This window comes from Danio rerio, chromosome 9 (genome assembly GCF_052040795.2).
Source record: "Danio rerio strain M-AB ecotype USA chromosome 9, GRCz13ab, whole genome shotgun sequence".
In the NCBI taxonomy this organism is placed as follows: domain Eukaryota; kingdom Metazoa; phylum Chordata; class Actinopteri; order Cypriniformes; family Danionidae; genus Danio; species Danio rerio.
Genome location: NC_141029.1, coordinates 3,257,348 through 3,280,000, shown reverse-complemented (window position 1 = coordinate 3,280,000; position 22,653 = coordinate 3,257,348). Strand labels below are relative to the sequence as shown.

At 37.2% G+C, this 22,653-nt stretch overlaps 1 protein-coding gene across 9 annotated transcripts in view; it reads right to left on the bottom strand.

Annotated features, from left to right (window-relative positions):
- ppp1r9ala (protein phosphatase 1 regulatory subunit 9A-like A) overlaps positions 1-21,849 on the bottom strand; it is a 72,561-nt gene extending 50,712 nt beyond the window's left edge. For all 9 annotated transcript variants that reach the window (XR_015499045.1, XR_015499046.1, XR_015499047.1 and 6 more), the window contains exons 1-2: positions 21,743-21,849; positions 19,505-21,285 (exon numbers count right to left, since the gene is read on the bottom strand). Coding sequence is in view for 6 of the 9 variants with exons in the window: in XM_087267383.1 (XP_087123509.1) it covers positions 19,505-21,163 (1,659 nt within the window). In the remaining 3 variants the exon portion in view is untranslated. The remainder of the gene's footprint in view (positions 1-19,504; positions 21,286-21,742) is intronic.
- Between the last annotated feature and the right edge of the window lie 804 nt (positions 21,850-22,653).

Here is a 22,653-nt window from a genome sequence, read left to right as displayed (position 1 = left end):
ATACGAGTTCAGTCATATGAAAATGTACAATTTGTAAGGCAAGGCAAGGCAAACCCCACCCCTAAACACAAATGTCATTGGGGATGAGCAAATCATACTAAACTCTACAAATAGGATCAATCTCATAGGGATTAGCCACTAAATTAAAAACTTACGGGTTGGTGTGAGATAACTGGACACACCTACAAAAACTACCCCTGAATCCAGAGTCAACATGGCAGAAACAAATGTCTAAACATCATCACGTATTGAATGCATGCCGCTGTTTGTGGTGCGAGTATTTGACATGCCAGCAGTTATGAGTTATGCAGAGTCATAGGCTCAGTAAAGCCAGTCACTAATCTAGCAGTGTGTCATTACTGCAGTGACGTGTCATCACCTGCTTACTAACAGTGCGCTGCGGTCTGCTATTCATGGCGGGCTGGAATTATAGACAGTGACACGGATCTCTCTAGACACCTGCTAGAAACACACTTTAATTGAGAAGAGATTTTGAGGAGGAAAATTTTAGAATTTTTTTATACGTATAAACAGACATGTACTGCATGTTGATCAAGAAACAAAGAGTGCTAACACTGTTATGTCAGAAAGACTCAGAAGTATGACATGCTAGTTGTTCTGTTTTTCAACCGTAGACAGCACCCTAGGCTAGTTTTGAACATTAAATGACACTTTGGATTAGTGTTTAACAGCAGCCAACGTTCTAGGCTAGTTTATAGCAACAGACGGCGCTCTAGGCAAGTAAAACAGTAGACAGCGCTCTAGGCTAGTTTATAACAGCAGATGGCGCTCTAGGCTAGTTTTTAACAGAAGGCAACGTTCTAGGCTAGTTTATAACAGCAAATGGCGCGGTGGGCTAGTTTTTAACAGCAGATGATGCTCTAGGCTAGTATAACAGTAGACAGCGCTCTAGGCTAGTTTATAACAGCAGATGGCGCGCTAGGCTAGTTTGTAACAGCAGATGATGCTCTAGGCTAGTATAACAGTAGACAGCGCTCTAGGCTAGTTTATAACAGCAGATGGCGCGATAGGCTAGTTTTTAACAGCAGACGATGCTCTAGGCTAGTTTATAGCAACAGACAACGTTCTAAGCTAGTTTTTAGCTGCAGACAGCGCTCTAGGCTAGTTTTTAACAGCAGATGAAGCTCTAGGCTAGTTTTTAACAGCAGACGGCGCTCTAGGCTAGTTTTTAGCAGCAGATGGTGCTCTAGGCTAGTTTTTAACAGCAGATGGTGCTCTAGGCTAGTAAAACAGTAGACAGCACTATAAGCTAGTTTATAACAGCAGATGGCGCTCTAGGCAAGGCTAGTTTTTAGCAGCAGACGGTGCTCTAGGCTAGTTTTTAGCTGCAAACAGCGCTCTAGGCTAGTTTTTAACAGCAGAAGGCGGTCTAGGCTTGTTTATAACAGCAGATGGCGCTCTAGGCTAGGCTAGTTTTTAACAGCAGATGATGCTCTTGGCTAGTTTTTAGCAGCAGATGGTGCTCTAGGCTTGTTTATAACAGCAGATGGTGCTCTGGGCTAGTTTTTAGCAGCAGACGGCACTCTAGGCTAGGCTAGTTTTTAGCAGCAGATGATGCTCTTAGGCTCGTTTATAACAGCAGATGCCGCTCTAGGCTCGTTTATAACACCAGATGCCGCTCTAGGCTCATTTATAACAGCAGATGGCACTCTAGGCTAGTTTTTAAGACCTGACGGCGCTCTAGGCTAGTTTAGAACAGCAGACGGCGCTTTAGGCTAGTTTTTAACAGCAGATCGCACTCTAGGCTAGTTTTTAACACCAGATGACACTCTAGATTAGTTTTTAACTGTACACTAATGCAAAGAAGTGTACTTGTGTGATCGACATGCAAGTTAACTTGTATGTCACAAGATAAACACAACTTTATTAAAGATTCTTTATATAATATAGTTTAAAGTGGTATATGTCAAGAATAGGATGCAAACGGAGTACAGCTATATGCAAAACATACAGCACCATCTTCTATTTTTTGGACAGTTAAAGGCTGGGACACTATCCGGCTATTTGGCTTGGTGTGCTTTTGGTCCAGATGTGAGACAACAGCACAGTTGGGCTTTATTGGTATTAGTTGTTTGGCGTCGGCTTGGTGTGTCCAAGCCTTATTAGTTAAACGCAGAGTAATCAGACATTACTCCAGCAGTCCACACGGTGATGTGGAGCTCTGCAGCCAACATCAACACACAGCAGACGCTCTGGTCACCGCTCTTCCCACTGCTGGTAATGTTCAGTCGTTTGTTAGTTTTGTTTTTTTGGTAGATGATCTTTCACAGCCTCCGCCTTACGATGGAGTCATTTCATACGTCTTCAGCTGGAGCTTTTATTGCTTCATTTAAAAATTGACAAATTACATCAGCGTCTTGTTGTCAAATTCAGGAAAGTATATTAAGTTTGCACAACTGCGATTGAGCTGCGGGTCATTTAATCTATAATATAAATATTAAATATGCACAGCTAGTGATTTTCCCCTATCGATAAACTTCCTGTGAACGATTAATGTGACTATTTTAATTTCATACGGTTCCTTTTACAGCATCAATGTTGTAATGTAATTAAAATATCATTTGTTAAATAGATGTAGGCATTCGTTTAGTTGTTCAAGCAGAAAATGAGACATAAGTCCGCTTAAACACAAGCGTCGTGAGTAGCAGCAGGCTAACGCAGAATCTCCATTGAAAATGTTGTGTTAAACAAATAACGCACAGAACTACTATGGTTACCAAAAACGTTTGCGATGTTATAATTCAATTACTTTTTAATACGTTTTGGTGCGATTATCACCCGCTATTAAAAAAAACAAGACTGAATGTTTTGAATGAAAAACTGTAGGCTAATGTAGCCGTGGCGGGATCAATTTTGACGCTGCGCCCCGCCATGGAAGAATGAATGTAGCGCAAACCATGTTATATTTAGTATAGGTTTTGCCGTGAAAATAGGCCAATGCTGCTGATAAACTATAAATAAATAAATCAACATTGTAAATCTTGCAATGCGACTATTGCGGAAGCGCACATTTCGTGATCGACGATTAAATGATATACATTGTGCAGTTCCACTTCCTGCAGTTTCCAGAAGTCTCTGCACTCCAGTGATCTGGCAGATTGAGTTGAGTTTAGTTTTCCAGGTCGGACAGAGCAGCGGGTCTCACGGTAACCTGAGACTGTCCTGTGGAGGAACAGACACACTGTGAGAAAGAGAGACTCTTTGTTCAGCGTCTGTCTGTGGAGACGGAGCAGAAAAACTCCCTTGATCACCGTCTCCTCTGTATTCATTGTGATCTAGAAAGAGACACATTTTACATGCTTGTAGCTTTTCATTGTTTTCTGTGAAGCCCACTTACAACCTCTTTTTTTTGCTAAGTGATCTTATGGTTGCTTTCACACCTGCTTTGTTTCGTTGGGTTAAAACATACCAGAGGTTTTTAGGTTTTTGGTGTGGTTCATTCAACTTGCAACAAGCAAAATGACTATATTTAAATTAATTTATTTATTTTTCTTTGCCTCAGTCCCTTTTTCATTAGGGGTCACCACAGTGGAATGAACCGGCAACTTATCCTGCAAATGTTTTACACAGTGGATGCACTTCCAGCAGCAACCCAGTACTGGGAAATATTTATTAAACTAACTAATACTAACTTTTAGTTGAGTTAAATGCGTTTAATAAAAATTTTTACAGCATAGAAAAAAATGTAATGAAGTTAAATGTGCAATATTTTGTTTTGGAATGTTGTGAAGGAAACCTTTCCTGAGATAAAAATGCTTTAGAGATACTTTAAATTGTACTTAAGGAACATGTGAAGTAAAAATAAAAATGACTGTCTGCCACTGTTTTTTTTGCAACTGTACCTATAATGGCTCGTTTCCACTGACTGGTACAGTGCTGTATGGGTTGGTACAGGTCACCTTTAATAGCCTTGTGTTTTCACTGTCTGAAGCAGGGGTTTTCTTTTTGGAGACATACCACCCCAAGTTTGGCAAAATTCTAATGCATGTGCAAACATCATTAATATATTGCTGCGTTCAAAGTGCGTAACATTAATTACATTGAAAGATAAATATATAGCTCAGTGTTTCCCCTACCATTATATTAGGGGGCACCCTGCCTTTCTAACGTTCAAGTCTGCTGTTATAAGCTAGCCTACAGCGTCATCTGCTGTTAAAAACCAGCCAAGAGCGCCATCTGCTGTTACAAACTAGCCTAGAGCGCCATCTGCTGTTATAAACTAACCTAGAGCACCATCTGTTGTTAAAAACTAGCCTAGAGCGCCATCTGCTGTTATAAACTAACCTAGAGCGCAGACAGCTGTTAAAAACTAGCCTAGAGCATCATCTGCTGTTAAAAACTAGCCTAGAGCGCCATCTGCTGTTATAAACTAGCCTAGAGCATCATCTGCTGTTATAATCTAGCCTAGAGCACCATCTGCTGTTATAATCTAGCCTAGAGCACCATCTGCTGTTAAAAACTAGCATAGAGCACCATCTGCTGTTATAAACTAGCCTAGAGCGCCATCTGCTGTTATAAACTAGCCTAGAGCGCATCTGGTGTTAAAAACTAGCATAGAGCACCATCTGCTGTTATAAACTAGCCTAGAGCACCATCTGCTGTAATAAACTAGCCTAGAGCACCATCTGCTGTTAAAAACTAGCATAGAGCACCATCTGCTGTTATAAACTAGCCTAGAGCACCATCTGCTGTTAAAAACTAGCATAGAGCACCATCTTCTGTTATAAACTAGCCTAGAGCGCCATCTGCTGTTAAAAACTAGCATAGAGCACCATCTGCTGTTATAAACTAGCCTAGAGCGCCATCTGCTGTCATAAACTAGCCTAGAGCGCCATCTGCTCTAATAAACTAGCCTAGAGCGCAGTCAGCTGTTAAAAACTACCCTAGAGCACAGTCTGCTGTTAAAAACTAGCCTAGAGCAGCGTCAGCTGTTTAAAAACTAGGCTAGAGCACCATCTGTTGTTAAAAACTAGCCTAGAGCACTATATGCTGTTTAAAACTAGCCTAGAGCGCCGTCTGTTGTTAAAAATTAGCCTAGAGCGCTTTCTGCTGTTAAAAACTGGTCTAGAGGGCCGTCCTCTATTATAAACCTAGCCTAGTGTGCCATCTACTGTTCAAAACTAGCCTAGAGCGCCGTCTGTAGTTCAAAACTAGCCTAAAGCGCCATCTGCTGTTCAAAACTAGCCTAGAGCGGTGTTTGCTGTTAAAATCTAGCTTAGAGCATCGTCTGCTGTTCTACACTAGCCTAGAGCGTCATCTGCAGTTTAAAACTAGCCTAGAGTGCCATCTGCTGTTAAAACTTGCCTAGAGCCCAGTCAGCTGTTAAAAAACTAGGCTTGAGCACCATCTGCTGTTAAAAACTAGCCTAGAGCGCCGTCTGTAGTTCAAAACTAGCCTAGAGCGCCATCTGCGGTTCAAAACTAGCCTAAAGCACCATCTGCTGATCAAAACTAGCCTATAGCTGTGTTTACTGTTAAAAACTAGCCTAGAGCATCGTCTGCTGATCAAAACTAGCCTATAGCTGTGTTTACTGTTAAAAACTAGCCTAGAGCATCGTCTGCTGTTCTACACTAGTCTAGAGCGCCGTCTGCTATTCAAACTAACCTAGAGCACTATCTGCTGTTGAAATCTAGGCTAGAGCACCGTCTGCTGTTCAAAACTAGTCTAGTAAAGTAGTGTTTTCCTGTCACCTCTATATATACATGTACCAATGAAGCAATGATTTATTTTGTTTGTTTACCTTGTTAAAATATGAAAAACATGGCTGTTCACGTGCAAAAGTTTTATTGAGGCTTTGTTTTCTCTACAATAATACAAAATCTATGTAGGTTAACATTTGTTAAAATACATCACATATTGAATGTGACATTATTCAGCATGCTATTCCATATACAGTATCGTACAGCTAGCAACTTCACAATCTGCTCACACCTCGAAGTAACAGATGAGATATTTTGGGCAGATTTAGAACATGCCATTGGACAAGCAGCCAGTAGACACATGCAAACCAGTTGAGTTCTCCTTAACCAAAGCTATAAATCATACACTGCTGATTTCCTGTGCAATAACACTTGACATACTATGTTAAAGCATGCAACAGGAGCCTCGCAGACAACAACCAGAGGATTAAACCTCTTTCGTTCTGACGTAAAGAGAGGAATATATCCAGGCTGCCAGGACTTTATCATTGTTCATTTACATATCTCTCTTCGCCAAAAGACCAGTGTTAAATGTTTGAATCCCCCAGTTCTGAACCCATATCCACTGGAACAATGCAAGCAGTCTTCAACTCGACATGTTAAGACCAAGATGAAACACAATGGTGGAAAAAAATGCCTCCCTCAAGCCAGGACAAGACCTGTTTACACACTTACACACCTTCATTTCACAATCCCAGAGAAATGGAGACGGAAACGGAGAGCATGGCAAGTATGAGGTGGTGTGTTTCAGACATTCCAGCATGCAGACCTCAGATTCAGCTGAATTATATATATATATATATATATATATATATATATATATATATATATATATATATATATATATATATATATATATATATATATATATATATATATACAGAACAATTCAATTTTACTAAAATGTAAATGACGCTGTTAGGGATTGATGTGCAGTGTTTATATTTGATAAAGTCCTAGACCACGTGTAAATTTGGCAACAATTGTTTTATTGTTCATGACCGCATATATCTGCATATATATTTGTTGTTTATTTTGTTTTTTTTGTTTATACATTTGTTTTTTATATTTTACCTGGGGGGTATTCCAGAAAGCTGGGTTAACTCCCTGAACTCTCGGTTGATTAACCCAAAACCTGCTTACTGTATTTCAGTTAAATCAACCTAGTTAGTTCAGTTTTAAATCTGCCACTATGCTGACACACAGGCATTTGTAGCTCCGCCCTCTTTTGGAAAGAGTACTATATTATATTAATTTAAAGCGATAGTCACCAATTTCGCCACAATTTCGACTTTTCTCCGTGTACTTCCACCCATCGGACTAGAGCTGCATGATTCTGGCTAAAATGAGAATCAGGATTTTTTTGCCTAAAATAAAGATCACGATTTTCTCACGATTCTGTAGGTGTAAAATGGAGGTTAATATGAGTGGGCTATTATTATTGTTATTCTCAAACATGTGGTAAAACAGCAAAAGGCTTTGTGTAGATGTACAGCTACATCTGACAACACTGTGTGCGCTTTCTGTGATAAAAGTTCTAGACCACGTGTAAATTTAGCAACAATTGTTTTATTTTACATGACCGCATTTATCTGGATATATATTTGTTGTTTATTTTGTTTTTATTTGTTTATACATTTGTTTTTTATATTTTACCTGGGGGCTATTCCAGAAGCTGGGTTAACATACCATCTGCTAAACCCTGAACTCTCAGTTGATTAACCCAAAACCTGCTTACTGTATGTTGGTTCCAAAACAGCTGATGAGATTAGTTAAATCAACCTAGTTAGTCCAGTTTTGAATCTGCCACTATGCTGACACACAGGCATTTGTAGCTCCGCCCTCTTTTGGAAACAGCACTATCTTATTTTAATTTAAAGCGACAGTCACCAATTTCACCACAATTTCGACTTTTCACCGCATACTTCCACCCATCGGACAAGAGCTGCATGATTCTGGCTAAAATGAGAATCACAATTTTTTTGCCTAAAATAAAGATCACGATTCTGTAGATGTGAAATAAAGGTTAATATGAATGGGCGATTATTATTGTTATTCTCAAACATGTGGTAAAACAGCAATAGGCTTTGTGTAGTTAAAGTGACAGTCACCAAAACGTCACAATTAGGATCAAAGCCTAAAAGGGTCGGTTTTAGAGAATTATAAACATTATCTGTGTGGTATTTTGAGCTGGAACTTCACACACACACTCTAGAGACATCAGAGACTTATTTTACATCTTGTATAACAGGGGCATAATAGGTCCCCTTTAAACCCTTAGTAAATGTTGGTGATTTGCGGGCCATTCAGAACATCTTTACAATAGACCACCCAAAATTTGCTTGATATATATATATATATATATATATATACATACATACATACATACAATAAATAATGTGCATTTATATAGCACAGTTATTGTGTATGGCCAAGCTCAACTGAAGTGCTTTACAATCATGTAAGGAGGTCTGTTACTGCTAGCAACTGTATAACTTTTTAGCCATTGTATAATCGCTGCACTGGCAACCATCCAGAACACCATAAAAACCACATAGTGCCGACCCAGTGTACTCTAGAAACAGCATAAAGACATGCTAAATACCACTCTGAACACCTTGACAACTACACTGCAATGCAGAGCAATGCCATGGCAACCACCACTACTTATTTAAATTGAGCTCAAATCAACACAATTGGAACAACTTAATTTTATTAAATTTAATCTACTTAAAAAAAAGCTATTAATAATTAAAATGTATGTTGGGACAAGTGTATTTGTATTTTTACAGTGTGTTTAACATAATACTCTAGTAGGAAATGCAAATACTATGGATGTCAGTGGTTTCAGGGTTCAAACATTTTCTAAAATAACTTTGTAAAGTAATTTTGGAAAATATAGAAACTCAAACAGCTTTGTAATAAGCAAAGACTGAGTAAATGATGACATAACTCAAACTTTTGTGTGAACTACCCCTTAAACCTCCTTGGGCTTAGTGGCCACATACGTGGACAGCACATTTTAGCTCTTCAGTGGCTGTTTAAGATACTTTGAATGTTTTTGATTTTGTTACAATCATACAGTGTCATCCTGCAACTGTTTTGCAGCATATGAAATGTCCCAAACACTATTTTTAACTGTCCAAAATGGGCAAAAAAGGTTTTTACTCTCTGATAGTCAAAACGTTTTCCAAAAAAATTCTAAATTGTATGGTTTTATGTAAATTCGGACCACAAGTCCTCATATATGGACATCATGGACATATATATGTGGACATATGTGGACATTTTTTCTAAAAGTACATCATATCAAAAGATCATACTTAGGTTTTTATTCTAATCAGGTTCCAATCAGCCCAAACAGCAAAGAGAAATAAAAAATGCAGGTAAAAAAACACCTTGGGCCTTAAGAGGTTAAAATCTCACCAAGCATGCGAAATACATCATGCAGAGAACTTCAGGCAGCTTATGAGAGAGATCAAAATGAAGATATGAGACAATGAATGCTGTTTATCACTGACGTCCTCTACCACAGCACACCTGTTATGAGTGCGGGGCAGTGCAGAGAACAGAGCCTGACCATCCCAGGTGCTGCAATGGGATTTTGCCAACTTGCTTCCACCATGGCAGCGCTCTGTTTATTTCTCATGTCTGAAAGAAAAACACTGCGTTGATCATTACCAGCAAAGGTGTGAAAGACATTCCAGAGGTCTAAGAATGCAGTCGGAGGAAATTATTAACTTGAACACGGATTAATAGACATTAAACATCTCAAAGACTTTATCAGACAAAAGAGCAGCGTGGCAAAGTAGATCGGGACCATATGCCCGTGGCAGGCTGCCATAGGAACAGGCCAGAGTGTGTTGGTGTCTGAGCTTCAGGGTCAGCACTTTGAGCACTCAGTAGTGTCTGTTAGGGCTTTGTTCAGCATCAATATTGCAGTGTGATGTGATCATTCGCAATAGTGGTATGGTTCGGTTTGGTTTTATGGCCATTTCCACCGTGAAACATACCTTTCGAAAGGGTATCTAGCACAAAATAAATGTACCAAAAGGCAGAGCTAGATGCGCAGCTGAATGTTATTGGTTTACAGAGAAGTGTCACTAGCGCGTGCACAAGCCAGAATAAAGAAAACGAAGGAACCTGCATTTAAAAATAAACAGCTGAGACAATACATCGCAATAATATATACATATAATAATGAAGCGCACCTCTAAAAAAAACATAACTACACATTGTGATGACGTGTAGTGCAAAGTCTGGGACTGGTTGGCTTAGTATTGTTGGCGAATTTGGAAATTTGGAAAGCAGAAAGCCGCGAGCCTGATGGAGAAAGTGTTTACAAGTTGACAATGGACTCATTCTTGAGCCTAAAGGCCCGTGCACACCAGGACGCCTTTTGCTCGCTTTTCCGTCTACGTTTAACGCCTTGTGACTAAATAAAGGGCGCCAATGTGATCATGCACACCCAGGCCCGGATTGGCTAATCGGGAGGACCGGGAGAATTCCCGTTGGGCCGGTCCGTTTTTTGGCCGCGAGGGCCGGTGTCCCTAGCTCCTGAATCTGTTGCTCTCAGCAGTCACACTTTTTAAATTTATTTATTTACTTGACCACATCCTTTTTATTTTAGGTTAGCACGTTAGGTTAAGACGCCGCAGACCCGGGTTCGATCCTCGTTAGAGTAACTTATTGTTTTCATTTTTATTGTTAAGACATATAATACTGTAAGGGTTGTTGAACATTTGAAGTTCTAAAGCAGCTGTTTTCTCAAAAACAGACGTGATAGTGTCATTAGAAACTGATTTGGAAATGACCTTATTTTAATATTTATTTTAATATTGTCAGTCGTGAACTGAGGTGGGCCGGTCTGAGGCTTGAAACTCCAGGGCTGAAAAGGTGTCCCACTCCGGCCCTGTGCACACCACCACACAAAACGCCAGGCGTAAAAGCGTCATTAAAAAAAAATGCCTCATGCACGTTTTTTTTTTTTTGACGCACCGCATCAAAGCCTTCTCCTCCAATCAGATCGGCACTTTTGTTCACGTGCATGGGGCTGCTGAAGTAACAGTAAACAGCACTTGGAGGCGCTCAAGCGCAAAACTGTCAATGACATTGAAGAAGATGCCCAGAGGTGATATGAACGTGGAGCTGCTTATTGCTCTGAGAACAATAATTATTTCTTCATCACTAGAGCTGGAGCTGCTTGTTCGAGTCACCAGTAACTTTAACAACAAGCGTGTCAACTTCCTCTCTTCTTCTTCTGTGTTATAAGTGGGGAGTCAGAAGCTTAAACGTCAGCGCCATCTAACGTCAAGGAGTGATTTTGCGTACTCTTCTGCTCGACGCGAGTGTAAATCGATTGGGTTTGAATCCGGAAAAACGCCTCATAAAACTGTGACGATAAACGCAAACGAAAAGAATGCCGGTGTATACGAGCCTTTACTTTGTACTACATTGACAATGATTGAAAGCTGCACTAGAGATGCACTGAGACTGCATTTTCCCCATTACATTAATGTTATTATTTACATTAAAATATTTGTTTACAGAAGATTCAAGAAAAGCACCGTTTAAAATATTATTTACAGGATTTACAAGAAAAAAAAAAACGGTTAAACAGAAATTGGGGAAAGAAAATCTACGGGGGGGCTAATAATTTTGACCAACTGTATATAGAAAACAAAGTGGGCATCAAACTACAGGATAGGCATGGGCCAGTATAAGATTCTGACGGTATGATAACCTTGGATTAAATTATCACAGTATCATGGTAGAGCTGCTTAATTAATCGTTAAAAGATCGCGATCTCGATTCCACCCTCTAGACAACGGCTGTAAACAGCCATGTTTGGATGCATTTTTAGCTTCATCTCTGCTATAACGTTACAGCGCCTCTGGCCACCGCCCTTACCTGCGCAGTTTGTATGCGCAGTAACTAGGGTTGTAACAATATACCGGTATGACGGTTTACCACGATTTGAACGTGCACGATTATCATACCATGAACAATTGCATATCAACGGTTTTAACCCTTAAAGATCGAGACAGCCGCCCGCGGCTAAAAATAAGTATTGCTCTTAAATGTTTAATAACTTTTGATCCGCTGATCCGATTCATACAATTCAAAGATTGGCATAAAGAAGAGAATCTCAGCTTTACAGTGCTGTATCACATAACATTCGCGGACTTTCAGAGGCTCCGGAATCAGTGCGGTTACGTCATCAACATTTGACAACGCTGATTTGACAAAGAAACGCTCGTCACTGTGTCTCCGGACAAATCAGACATGATACATTGATGCATTGTCCCTCCTCCATGCCCAGATTGGTTCAAACTCGCTATATCACAACCAATAAGCATAGGTTTCGCTTTTGTTTGTGGACCAAGCTTTTTGAACAACACGGAATGAGAGATTGAGAATGAGAAAGTTTGGATGAAATAATTCTCATACTAAGTACTTTTGCATGCACAGCAGCACAGAAACATGACAAAACAGTGACACAGCAAAGACGAACTGCTGCTCTTGCTGTTTTCAAAAGACGCAAATGAAGATGCAGCTGTTTGTCTGCATTGCAGACAACCATATCCAAATCCATATCGATAGACAACCATATCCATGCTGGCACATAAAACCTAAGGATGTTCCATATTGAATCTAGTTTCATTATGTAACTATTTATAGTATAGTAAATATTTATATCTATTTTTACTGATGATTTGCACCATGTTTATTTGGACTTTATTTGGACTTTGACACATTATTTATTATTTTCTTATTTTTATTTGTTCATTGTAAGTGGTGTTGTTTATAGTAACTAAAAATATATTATTTGGAAAAAGTCAAATTTGCTTCACTGTTCTATTATTTTGTAACATTTGTAACATACCGTATACCGCGAAACCGTCAAACCGTGGTATTGTTTTAGACGATTATCATACCGTGAAAAATTCATACCGTTACAACCCTAGCAGTAACGAACATTTGTGATCTCACAGTGGGTGGATGTATTTTTTGTAGTCCCCAAAATTCGTTCATTGTAGGCTTTGCTAAGCTAACTCTGTAAAAACCGACGTCTCCCTTTGCTTTTAGAACTTTTTACATTCAGGGATGCTGTTTATGTTTACACAGCTACATTACACATCAACTAAAGTTTAAAATATGGGATCATAGTGGACCACCCCTTTAAAAAGCTAAAAAAAAAGACCGTTTTTAAATAAGACATTAGACAACTTGTACACCTTTACTAGAGCAAAATTTTTCAACAAAACTATAGCCTATAATGTTCCATTAAACAGTCCCGTTTCATTGCTTTCTTCCATTTTCTGTATTTATTTAACAAACCCACATCACGATTCACCCAACATGACTTCTTCAGAGGAAGCCTTCGCTGATACAACATGGATCAATGCCAACATACTTTTCGAATATTTACCTTCCACGTTTCAGGACAGCCCTCTGTCTCTCAATGAGCCACAATGTAAACAGCATTTCTAAAAATATTCAAGCCCCAAACAAATGTTCTGCAATGAGCCCTTCTGTTGCCCAACTGTTGTCAGAACTTTGACCCCAGGCCTCACAGGCAGAAAGCCCTTTCCAAAACCACCATGATGCTCATAAATAGACATATGCTGATGATATTTAATTATTCAATATATCGTGATAATAAACATGCACAATATTGATATCATGGGCACGTAAAAATACCAGGAATAATTATTAGTGCCGAGCAAAAATGAATCGCATCCAAATTAAAAGGTTGTTTTGAATATTAAAGTGTGTGAGCTGCTGTGTATATTTATTTGTGTATATATACCTAAATACACACATGCATGCATATATTTGAGAAAATGCTTATTTAGATATAAAATATGTGTATATGATACAAATTATACAGGTTTAAATATATTTTATATCCATGTATGTGTGTGTATTAAAATTGTCCTATATATATATATATATATATATATATATATATATATATATATATATATATATATATATATATATATATATATATATATATATATGTATATATATATATGTATATATATATATATATAAATATATGTATAATGTATATACAGTAGTCAACATTATATATATATATATATATAAATATATATAATGTGTGTACATGTATTATGCCCAAACAAACTCTTTTATTATGGATGTAATTAATCCAGATTAATCTATTAATCTTTGCCAGGCACTAATAATTATTATACAGTGATTAAAGTACATTATACAATTACTGGCCACTTTATTAGGTACACCTTACTTGTACCGGGTTGGACCCACTTTTGCCTTTAGAACTGCCTCAATCCTTCGTGGCAGAGATTCAACAAGCTACTGGAAATATTCCTCAGAGAATTTGCTCTATATCGACATGGTAGCATCACACAGTACCGGCACACTTGCCGGCTGCATATCTGTGATGTGAATCTCCCGTTCCATCACATGCCAAAAGTGCTCTATTGGATTGAGCTCTGGCGGCTGTGGAGGCCATTTGTGTACAGTGAACTCATTGTCATGTTTAAGAAACCAGAGATGATTGCTGAAGTTAGCGAACTGAAGAAATTGTATTCATATTGCAATATAAAATCGCAGCAAAATGAAATACAGCAGTCAGATTTTTCCAACACCATGAACCCCCAGATCATGTTAAAGGATTCAGAAAATAATCACAACAACGACAACAAAAATTATAGTGGTCGAAGCCTCCTCATAAGCAAATTCATAAACAATCAAAACAAAAAAGGAGCAGGTTTTCATTTCCAACACATTAACTTAAATGACATTACATAATGAAATGTAATCCCTTTACTGCAAAAAGTAATCTAATTACAGCAACTAGTTACTTACTTTGTAACGAACTAAACCCAGCATTGATCATACTAACCTAACTTATTTGTAATATTAAAAGCAAATACATTAAAAATACCTTAAATGACATCACAAACAATGAAAAGTAATCTCTTTTCCACAAAAAAGTTTATTAAAAGACTTTTAAAAAACGGATTAATCAAGAACTATTAAATATAATCACAATATATAAGGAAAGTACATTGAAGTAACTGGAATTACATTAAATAATGAAAAGTAATGCCTTACCTTATGTTTTTTGAGGAAAAGTAATCTAATTTCAGTAACTACTTACTTTATAACCCATTACACCCAACACTGACCATGATAAAAGATTCAGAAATTAATCACAACAACAACAACAACAACAAATGATAGCAGTCGAAGCCTACTCATAAACCATAAAATTAATAAACAATCAAAAACGAAAAAGGTTTTCATTTTCAACACAGTAACTTAAATGACATTACATAACAATGTGAAGTAATCCCTTTACTGCAAAAAGTAATCTAATTACAGAAACTAGTTACTTTGTAACCAATTACACCCAGAACTACTCATACTAACTTATTTACAATATTTAATGCAAGTACATTTTAAAAGTGCCTTAAATGACATTACAAACGATAAAAAAAAAGTAATCCCTTTTCCACCAAAAAAAGTTGATTAAAAGACTTTTAAAAAACGGATTAATCAAGAACTATTGAATATAATTACAATATATAAGGAAAGTACATTGAAGTAACTGACATTAAATAATGAAAAGTAATCCCTTACCTTACGTTTTTTGAGGAAAAGTAATCTAATTTCAGTAACTAGTTACTTTATAACCCATTACACCCAACACTGATCATGATAAAAGATTCAGAAATTAATCACAACAACAACAACAATTGATCGTGACCAAAGCCTACTCATAAACCCTTAAATTCATAAACAATAAAAGACAAAAAAGGAGCAGGTTTTCATTTCCAACACAGTAACTTAAATGACATTACATAACAATGTAATCCCTTTACTGCAAAAAGTAATCTAATTACAGACACTAGTTACTTTGTAACCAATTACACCCAGCACTGATCATACTAACCTAACTTATTAGCAATATTTAATGCAAGTACATTTTAAAAGTGCCTTAAATGACATTACAAACAATGAAAAGTAATCCCTTTTCCACCAAAAAAAAGTTGATTAAAAGACTTTTAAAAAACGGATTAATAAAGAACTATTGAATATAATTACAATATATAAGGAAAGTACATTGAAGTAACTGACATTAAATAATGAAAAGTAATCCCTTACCTTGCGTTTTTTGAGGAAAAGTAATCTAATTTCAGTTACTAGTAACTTTATAACCAATTACACCCAACACTGATCATGATAAAAGATTCAGAAATTAATCACAACAACAACAACAACAAATGATTGTGACCAAAGCCTATTCATAAACCCTTAAATTCATAAACAATAAAAGACAAAACAGGAGCAGGTTTTCATTTCCAACACAGTAACTTAAATGACATTACATAACAATGTAATCCCTTTACTGCAAAAAGTAATCTAATTACAGCAACTAGTTACTTACTTTGTAACGAACTAAACCCAGCATTGATCATACTAACCTAACTTATTTGTAATATTAAAAGCAAATACATTAAAAATACCTTAAATGACATCACAAACAATGAAAAGTAATCTCTTTTCCACAAAAAAGTTTATTAAAAGACTTTTAAAAAACGGATTAATCAAGAACTATTAAATATAATCACAATATATAAGGAAAGTACATTGAAGTAACTGGAATTACATTAAATAATGAAAAGTAATGCCTTACCTTATGTTTTTTGAGGAAAAGTAATCTAATTTCAGTAACTACTTACTTTATAACCCATTACACCCAACACTGACCATGATAAAAGATTCAGAAATTAATCACAACAACAACAACAACAACAAATGATAGCAGTCGAAGCCTACTCATAAACCATAAAATTAATAAACAATCAAAAACGAAAAAGGTTTTCATTTTCAACACAGTAACTTAAATGACATTACATAACAATGTGAAGTAATCCCTTTACTGCAAAAAGTAATCTAATTACAGAAACTAGTTACTTTGTAACCAATTACACCCAGAACTACTCATACTAACTTATTTACAATATTTAATGCAAGTACATTTTAAAAGTGCCTTAAATGACATTACAAACGATAAAAAAAAAGTAATCCCTTTTCCACCAAAAAAAGTTGATTAAAAGACTTTTAAAAAACGGATTAATCAAGAACTATTGAATATAATTACAATATATAAGGAAAGTACATTGAAGTAACTGACATTAAATAATGAAAAGTAATCCCTTACCTTACGTTTTTTGAGGAAAAGTAATCTAATTTCAGTAACTAGTTACTTTATAACCCATTACACCCAACACTGATCATGATAAAAGATTCAGAAATTAATCACAACAACAACAACAATTGATCGTGACCAAAGCCTACTCATAAACCCTTAAATTCATAAACAATAAAAGACAAAAAAGGAGCAGGTTTTCATTTCCAACACAGTAACTTAAATGACATTACATAACAATGTAATCCCTTTACTGCAAAAAGTAATCTAATTACAGACACTAGTTACTTTGTAACCAATTACACCCAGCACTGATCATACTAACCTAACTTATTAGCAATATTTAATGCAAGTACATTTTAAAAGTGCCTTAAATGACATTACAAACAATGAAAAGTAATCCCTTTTCCACCAAAAAAAAGTTGATTAAAAGACTTTTAAAAAACGGATTAATAAAGAACTATTGAATATAATTACAATATATAAGGAAAGTACATTGAAGTAACTGACATTAAATAATGAAAAGTAATCCCTTACCTTGCGTTTTTTGAGGAAAAGTAATCTAATTTCAGTTACTAGTAACTTTATAACCAATTACACCCAACACTGATCATGATAAAAGATTCAGAAATTAATCACAACAACAACAACAACAAATGATTGTGACCAAAGCCTATTCATAAACCCTTAAATTCATAAACAATAAAAGACAAAACAGGAGCAGGTTTTCATTTCCAACACAGTAACTTAAATGACATTACATAACAATGTAATCCCTTTACTGCAAAAAGTAATCTAATTACAGCAACTAGTTACTTACTTTGTAACGAACTAAACCCAGCATTGATCATACTAACCTAACTTATTTGTAATATTAAAAGCAAATACATTAAAAATACCTTAAATGACATCACAAACAATGAAAAGTAATCTCTTTTCCACAAAAAAGTTTATTAAAAGACTTTTAAAAAACGGATTAATCAAGAACTATTAAATATAATCACAATATATAAGGAAAGTACATTGAAGTAACTGGAATTACATTAAATAATGAAAAGTAATGCCTTACCTTATGTTTTTTGAGGAAAAGTAATCTAATTTCAGTAACTAGTTACTTTATAACCCATTACACCCAACACTGACCATGATAAAAGATTCAGAAATTAATCACAACAACAACAACAACAACAAATGATAGCAGTCGAAGCCTACTCATAAACCATAAAATTAATAAACAATCAAAAACGAAAAAGGTTTTCATTTTCAACACAGTAACTTAAATGACATTACATAACAATGTGAAGTAATCCCTTTACTGCAAAAAGTAATCTAATTACAGAAACTAGTTACTTTGTAACCAATTACACCCAGAACTACTCATACTAACTTATTTACAATATTTAATGCAAGTACATTTTAAAAGTGCCTTAAATGACATTACAAACGATAAAAAAAAGTAATCCCTTTTCCACCAAAAAAAGTTGATTAAAAGACTTTTAAAAAACGGATTAATCAAGAACTATTGAATATAATTACAATATATAAGGAAAGTACATTGAAGTAACTGACATTAAATAATGAAAAGTAATCCCTTACCTTACGTTTTTTGAGGAAAAGTAATCTAATTTCAGTAACTAGTTACTTTATAACCCATTACACCCAACACTGATCATGATAAAAGATTCAGAAATTAATCACAACAACAACAACAATTGATCGTGACCAAAGCCTACTCATAAACCCTTAAATTCATAAACAATAAAAGACAAAAAAGGAGCAGGTTTTCATTTCCAACACAGTAACTTAAATGACATTACATAACAATGTAATCCCTTTACTGCAAAAAGTAATCTAATTACAGACACTAGTTACTTTGTAACCAATTACACCCAGCACTGATCATACTAACCTAACTTATTAGCAATATTTAATGCAAGTACATTTTAAAAGTGCCTTAAATGACATTACAAACAATGAAAAGTAATCCCTTTTCCACCAAAAAAAAGTTGATTAAAAGACTTTTAAAAAACGGATTAATAAAGAACTATTGAATATAATTACAATATATAAGGAAAGTACATTGAAGTAACTGACATTAAATAATGAAAAGTAATCCCTTACCTTGCGTTTTTTGAGGAAAAGTAATCTAATTTCAGTTACTAGTAACTTTATAACCAATTACACCCAACACTGATCATGATAAAAGATTCAGAAATTAATCACAACAACAACAACAATTGATCGTGACCAAAGCCTACTCATAAACCCTTAAATTCATAAACAATAAAAGACAAAACAGGAGCAGGTTTTCATTTCCAACACAGTAACTTAAATGACATTTCATAACAATGTAATCCCTTTACTGCAAAAAGTAATCTAATTACAGCAACTAGTTACTTTGTAACCAATTACACCCAGCACTGATCATGATAAAAGATTCAGCAGCTAATCACAACAACATCAACAAAATGAGACCATCAGAAGTGTACTGAAGAAAGAAAGTATTTCCCACACTCAGATTTTCAATTCCATCACAGACATGTCAGAATAAGGAAAAACGCCCATCACTCACCCGTATCGGCTTAGTGGAGAATCTGATGGTCCTTCTTGAAGGCCGTTCCTCATCCTCGGACAAACCAGGAACCTCATCATATTCCTCATCATGTTCCTCATCTTCATCTTCATCCTTCTGTTTATCCTCAACCGCTTCCTTATCATCCACAAACGCTGCGTTCTCAAAACTATAAAAGACCGGAGACGTTTTCCCACATTCATCCGGATCCTCCTGCTCGCTCTCTTCATCATCATCATCTTCATCATCATCTTCATGACAGCTACTCCTCCTCCTTTGTACAATCTCCTCCACCTCTTCTTCAGCATTCGACTCCCTTTTCTTGGTCTCTTCTAATAAACACACTTTTTTCTCCAGGGATTTGTCCCCTGTGTGAGTCACATCATCTACTGGTGCCTCGGATTTAAGTTCCCTTTGAAGCTTCACCTCAGTCATAACATCCTCCAATAAATCCTCATCCTCATCATCATCACTCTCTGAGGATTCATTCTGGACCACCACCAGCTCAGCCCGTACCATTCCTGCCCCAGCGGGGTCCAAACACTGCTCACGAGAGGAACTGCCAATGATGTGGTTATCACTTTTGGGTTCCTCCGGACTCTGGGACGAGTTACAGGGACTACTAGGTGATTTGGGATCTTTTGTGGATTCGTTTGTGGCGGATGGTTTGACCAAATCACTCCCGGATGATGACGATGAACGTTTAAACGGGATGTGATTGGTGGACGGCGAATTAAGCTCACCAGTGCTGGACGAGGAGGATAGCTTGATTGAAATTGGGCTGATGTTGGATATTGGGTCGGATTTAGGCGAGGATAGTTCGTGTGAAGAGTCAGCGTTCAGGGGTTTCTGTGTTGAATCAGTTGCAGGTGAGCTTGTTTTTTGGAAACTTGCCTGTATAGGTCTGCTCGATTTCTCAGGGATTACTTGTGTTGACTCTTTATCATCACCACCATCCACAATGAAGTTCTCCAGTCGTCTGGAAATGGGTCCGGCGTTTAGTGATAATCGGTTGACCTGTTTGGACTCATCAATGCCCTTTTCATCTGAGACGCTCCTTACAGGTGATATTGGAGGGGTTTTAATGGCACTATTGGTGTTCATGCTTTCTGAAGATCCAAAGGATCTCCTGGACCCACGGACTGCATCATCGGGAACTTTCCCGTGGGACAGTCGGGTTGATGTTCTTCCAGGGATCGGCCTTTCTGTAGCAGGCTGATCCTTAATGCCTCTCTCGAAGAGCTTTCTGGTCACTGAGAATTTCTCCGCCAGGGCGACTTTATCGATCTCCACTTCCTCTGCTTTTCTGTCAGTGTTCTGCGGTTCTTGGCTGTTGGCACTATTTGGTTTGTTGGTGTTAACTGCAAACTTGGACACTGGAGATACTGGGGATACCGGAGAAGCATCCTGGCTCTCCTGAGGCTGCTGGCCATCCATTTGCAGGAAGATATTCTTGATTTTGTTCACTCTGTTGCCAAACGGCCTCCCCCTGGAGTCCTCCCTAGGGTCGCTGGCCCCATTAGCATAAGATTTGGCCTCGCTGTCGGATTTGGTCCCATCAAAAGAGCACTTAATGGCGTGGAAGTCCGACTTGTAGGCATTTCTATGCGGGGACGCGCTCCGCAGGGTGCGTTCACCCTTGCTCTCAGCTTTGATCATTTTGTTTTCAATGACTCTCAAAATGTACTACTTTAGACTGTATTTTTTGGTCCGTGTATCTTCAGTCGGACAATGGCCCTTCAGAGTCTCCCTGATACATTGTACTGAGTCCCCGCGCTCATCTGAGGGGAAAGAAAAAAACAAAACAATGTAACACCGAAACCAGCGCCTGCGTTATAACGCGATTTAAAAGCGCGGGCACGCTAAAACCGTCATTTATGAGGTGAAATATATTCCACATTCATCCACAAGACCAAAGAAACTTTTCTCTCTGTCTCTTTAGTCAGATCAAAACTTTCCAGCAGTGATTTGCAGGAAGATCTCCTTGACTCGATATCTGACAGAGCTCCAACACTGGAGATATACGTTGTACAAATGTACAACTGTTTCTGAGATGATAAAGAAACAGCGCGATCAGTGTTAAACCTGCCCACCAAAACCACTAAAGCTGCTTCAGTGGGACTCGTCGTGGAACAATAGCTCCGCATTAGTCCCAGCAAATGGTCTAAATAAAGTTCGGAAAACCGCGTTAGAAACTACTACAGCTTCTGCATCCACCGAGTCCTCAGCTCGTCTTACCTTCACGGATATCTCGCTGTCTACGGGCGCCGGGTCTGCAACCGTGTGTAATTTAGATCCTCAACCATGTCATCTGTTGCACCGCCATGGTTCTCCAACGTAGTCCTGTCCGACTCACGAACGAATCGTTCAATTGAGTCAGCTCGTTTTAATGACTCGGTTGAAATGATTCGCAGAGGCAGAGCTCTGCTTTGGAGTAAAACTTTAGTTGAACCCTTTGTAGAAACCTGGATATTTTTTTAAGCAAACTGTGTTTTCACAATTAAATATATAAAACAACTAGAATCTTAGAATGGCAATCAAATAGATGGATATTATTTTGGTGGTTGATATTTAATGTTTCGCAAAACAACATAGACTGCAGTGTTAAGATATTACAATCTTTTTACAATATATACAGTCAAACATATATTAGGCACATTTAATACTACAAGATTTTGAAAATGAGCTCCAAGTTTACCTAAGATATTTTTAAAGACAGTTGGAATCCAGTAACCATTGACTTACATAGTAGTTTTTCCTTTTACTGTCTTTAAAAATACCTTATTTTGTGGTCCTCAAACAGGTTTGTAACAAGCGTGAGTAGCCTAAATGATGACTGAATTTTCTGTTTTGGGTGAACTATCCCTTTAAGAGCACGCTTAAAGCGATTAACTGCTGAATTGTGTTATTAGACGCGACTCGCTAAACCGAACAGTCCGAGCGAATCGATTCGCCAAATGAATCGAACTCCCGTACGCAACTCCGCCGTCTCTTCCCTTTTGAACTCACACACACACTTCACAGACCTGTCGCACCGCTGCGCGCTCCCGTATTTGCTCTATCTGGCGGGAGCGAGCACACGAGCACATTCCTGGGCTGCTATTAATCCCAACCCCCTTCCCGACTGCCAGTTCAGTTTGCTAATCCTA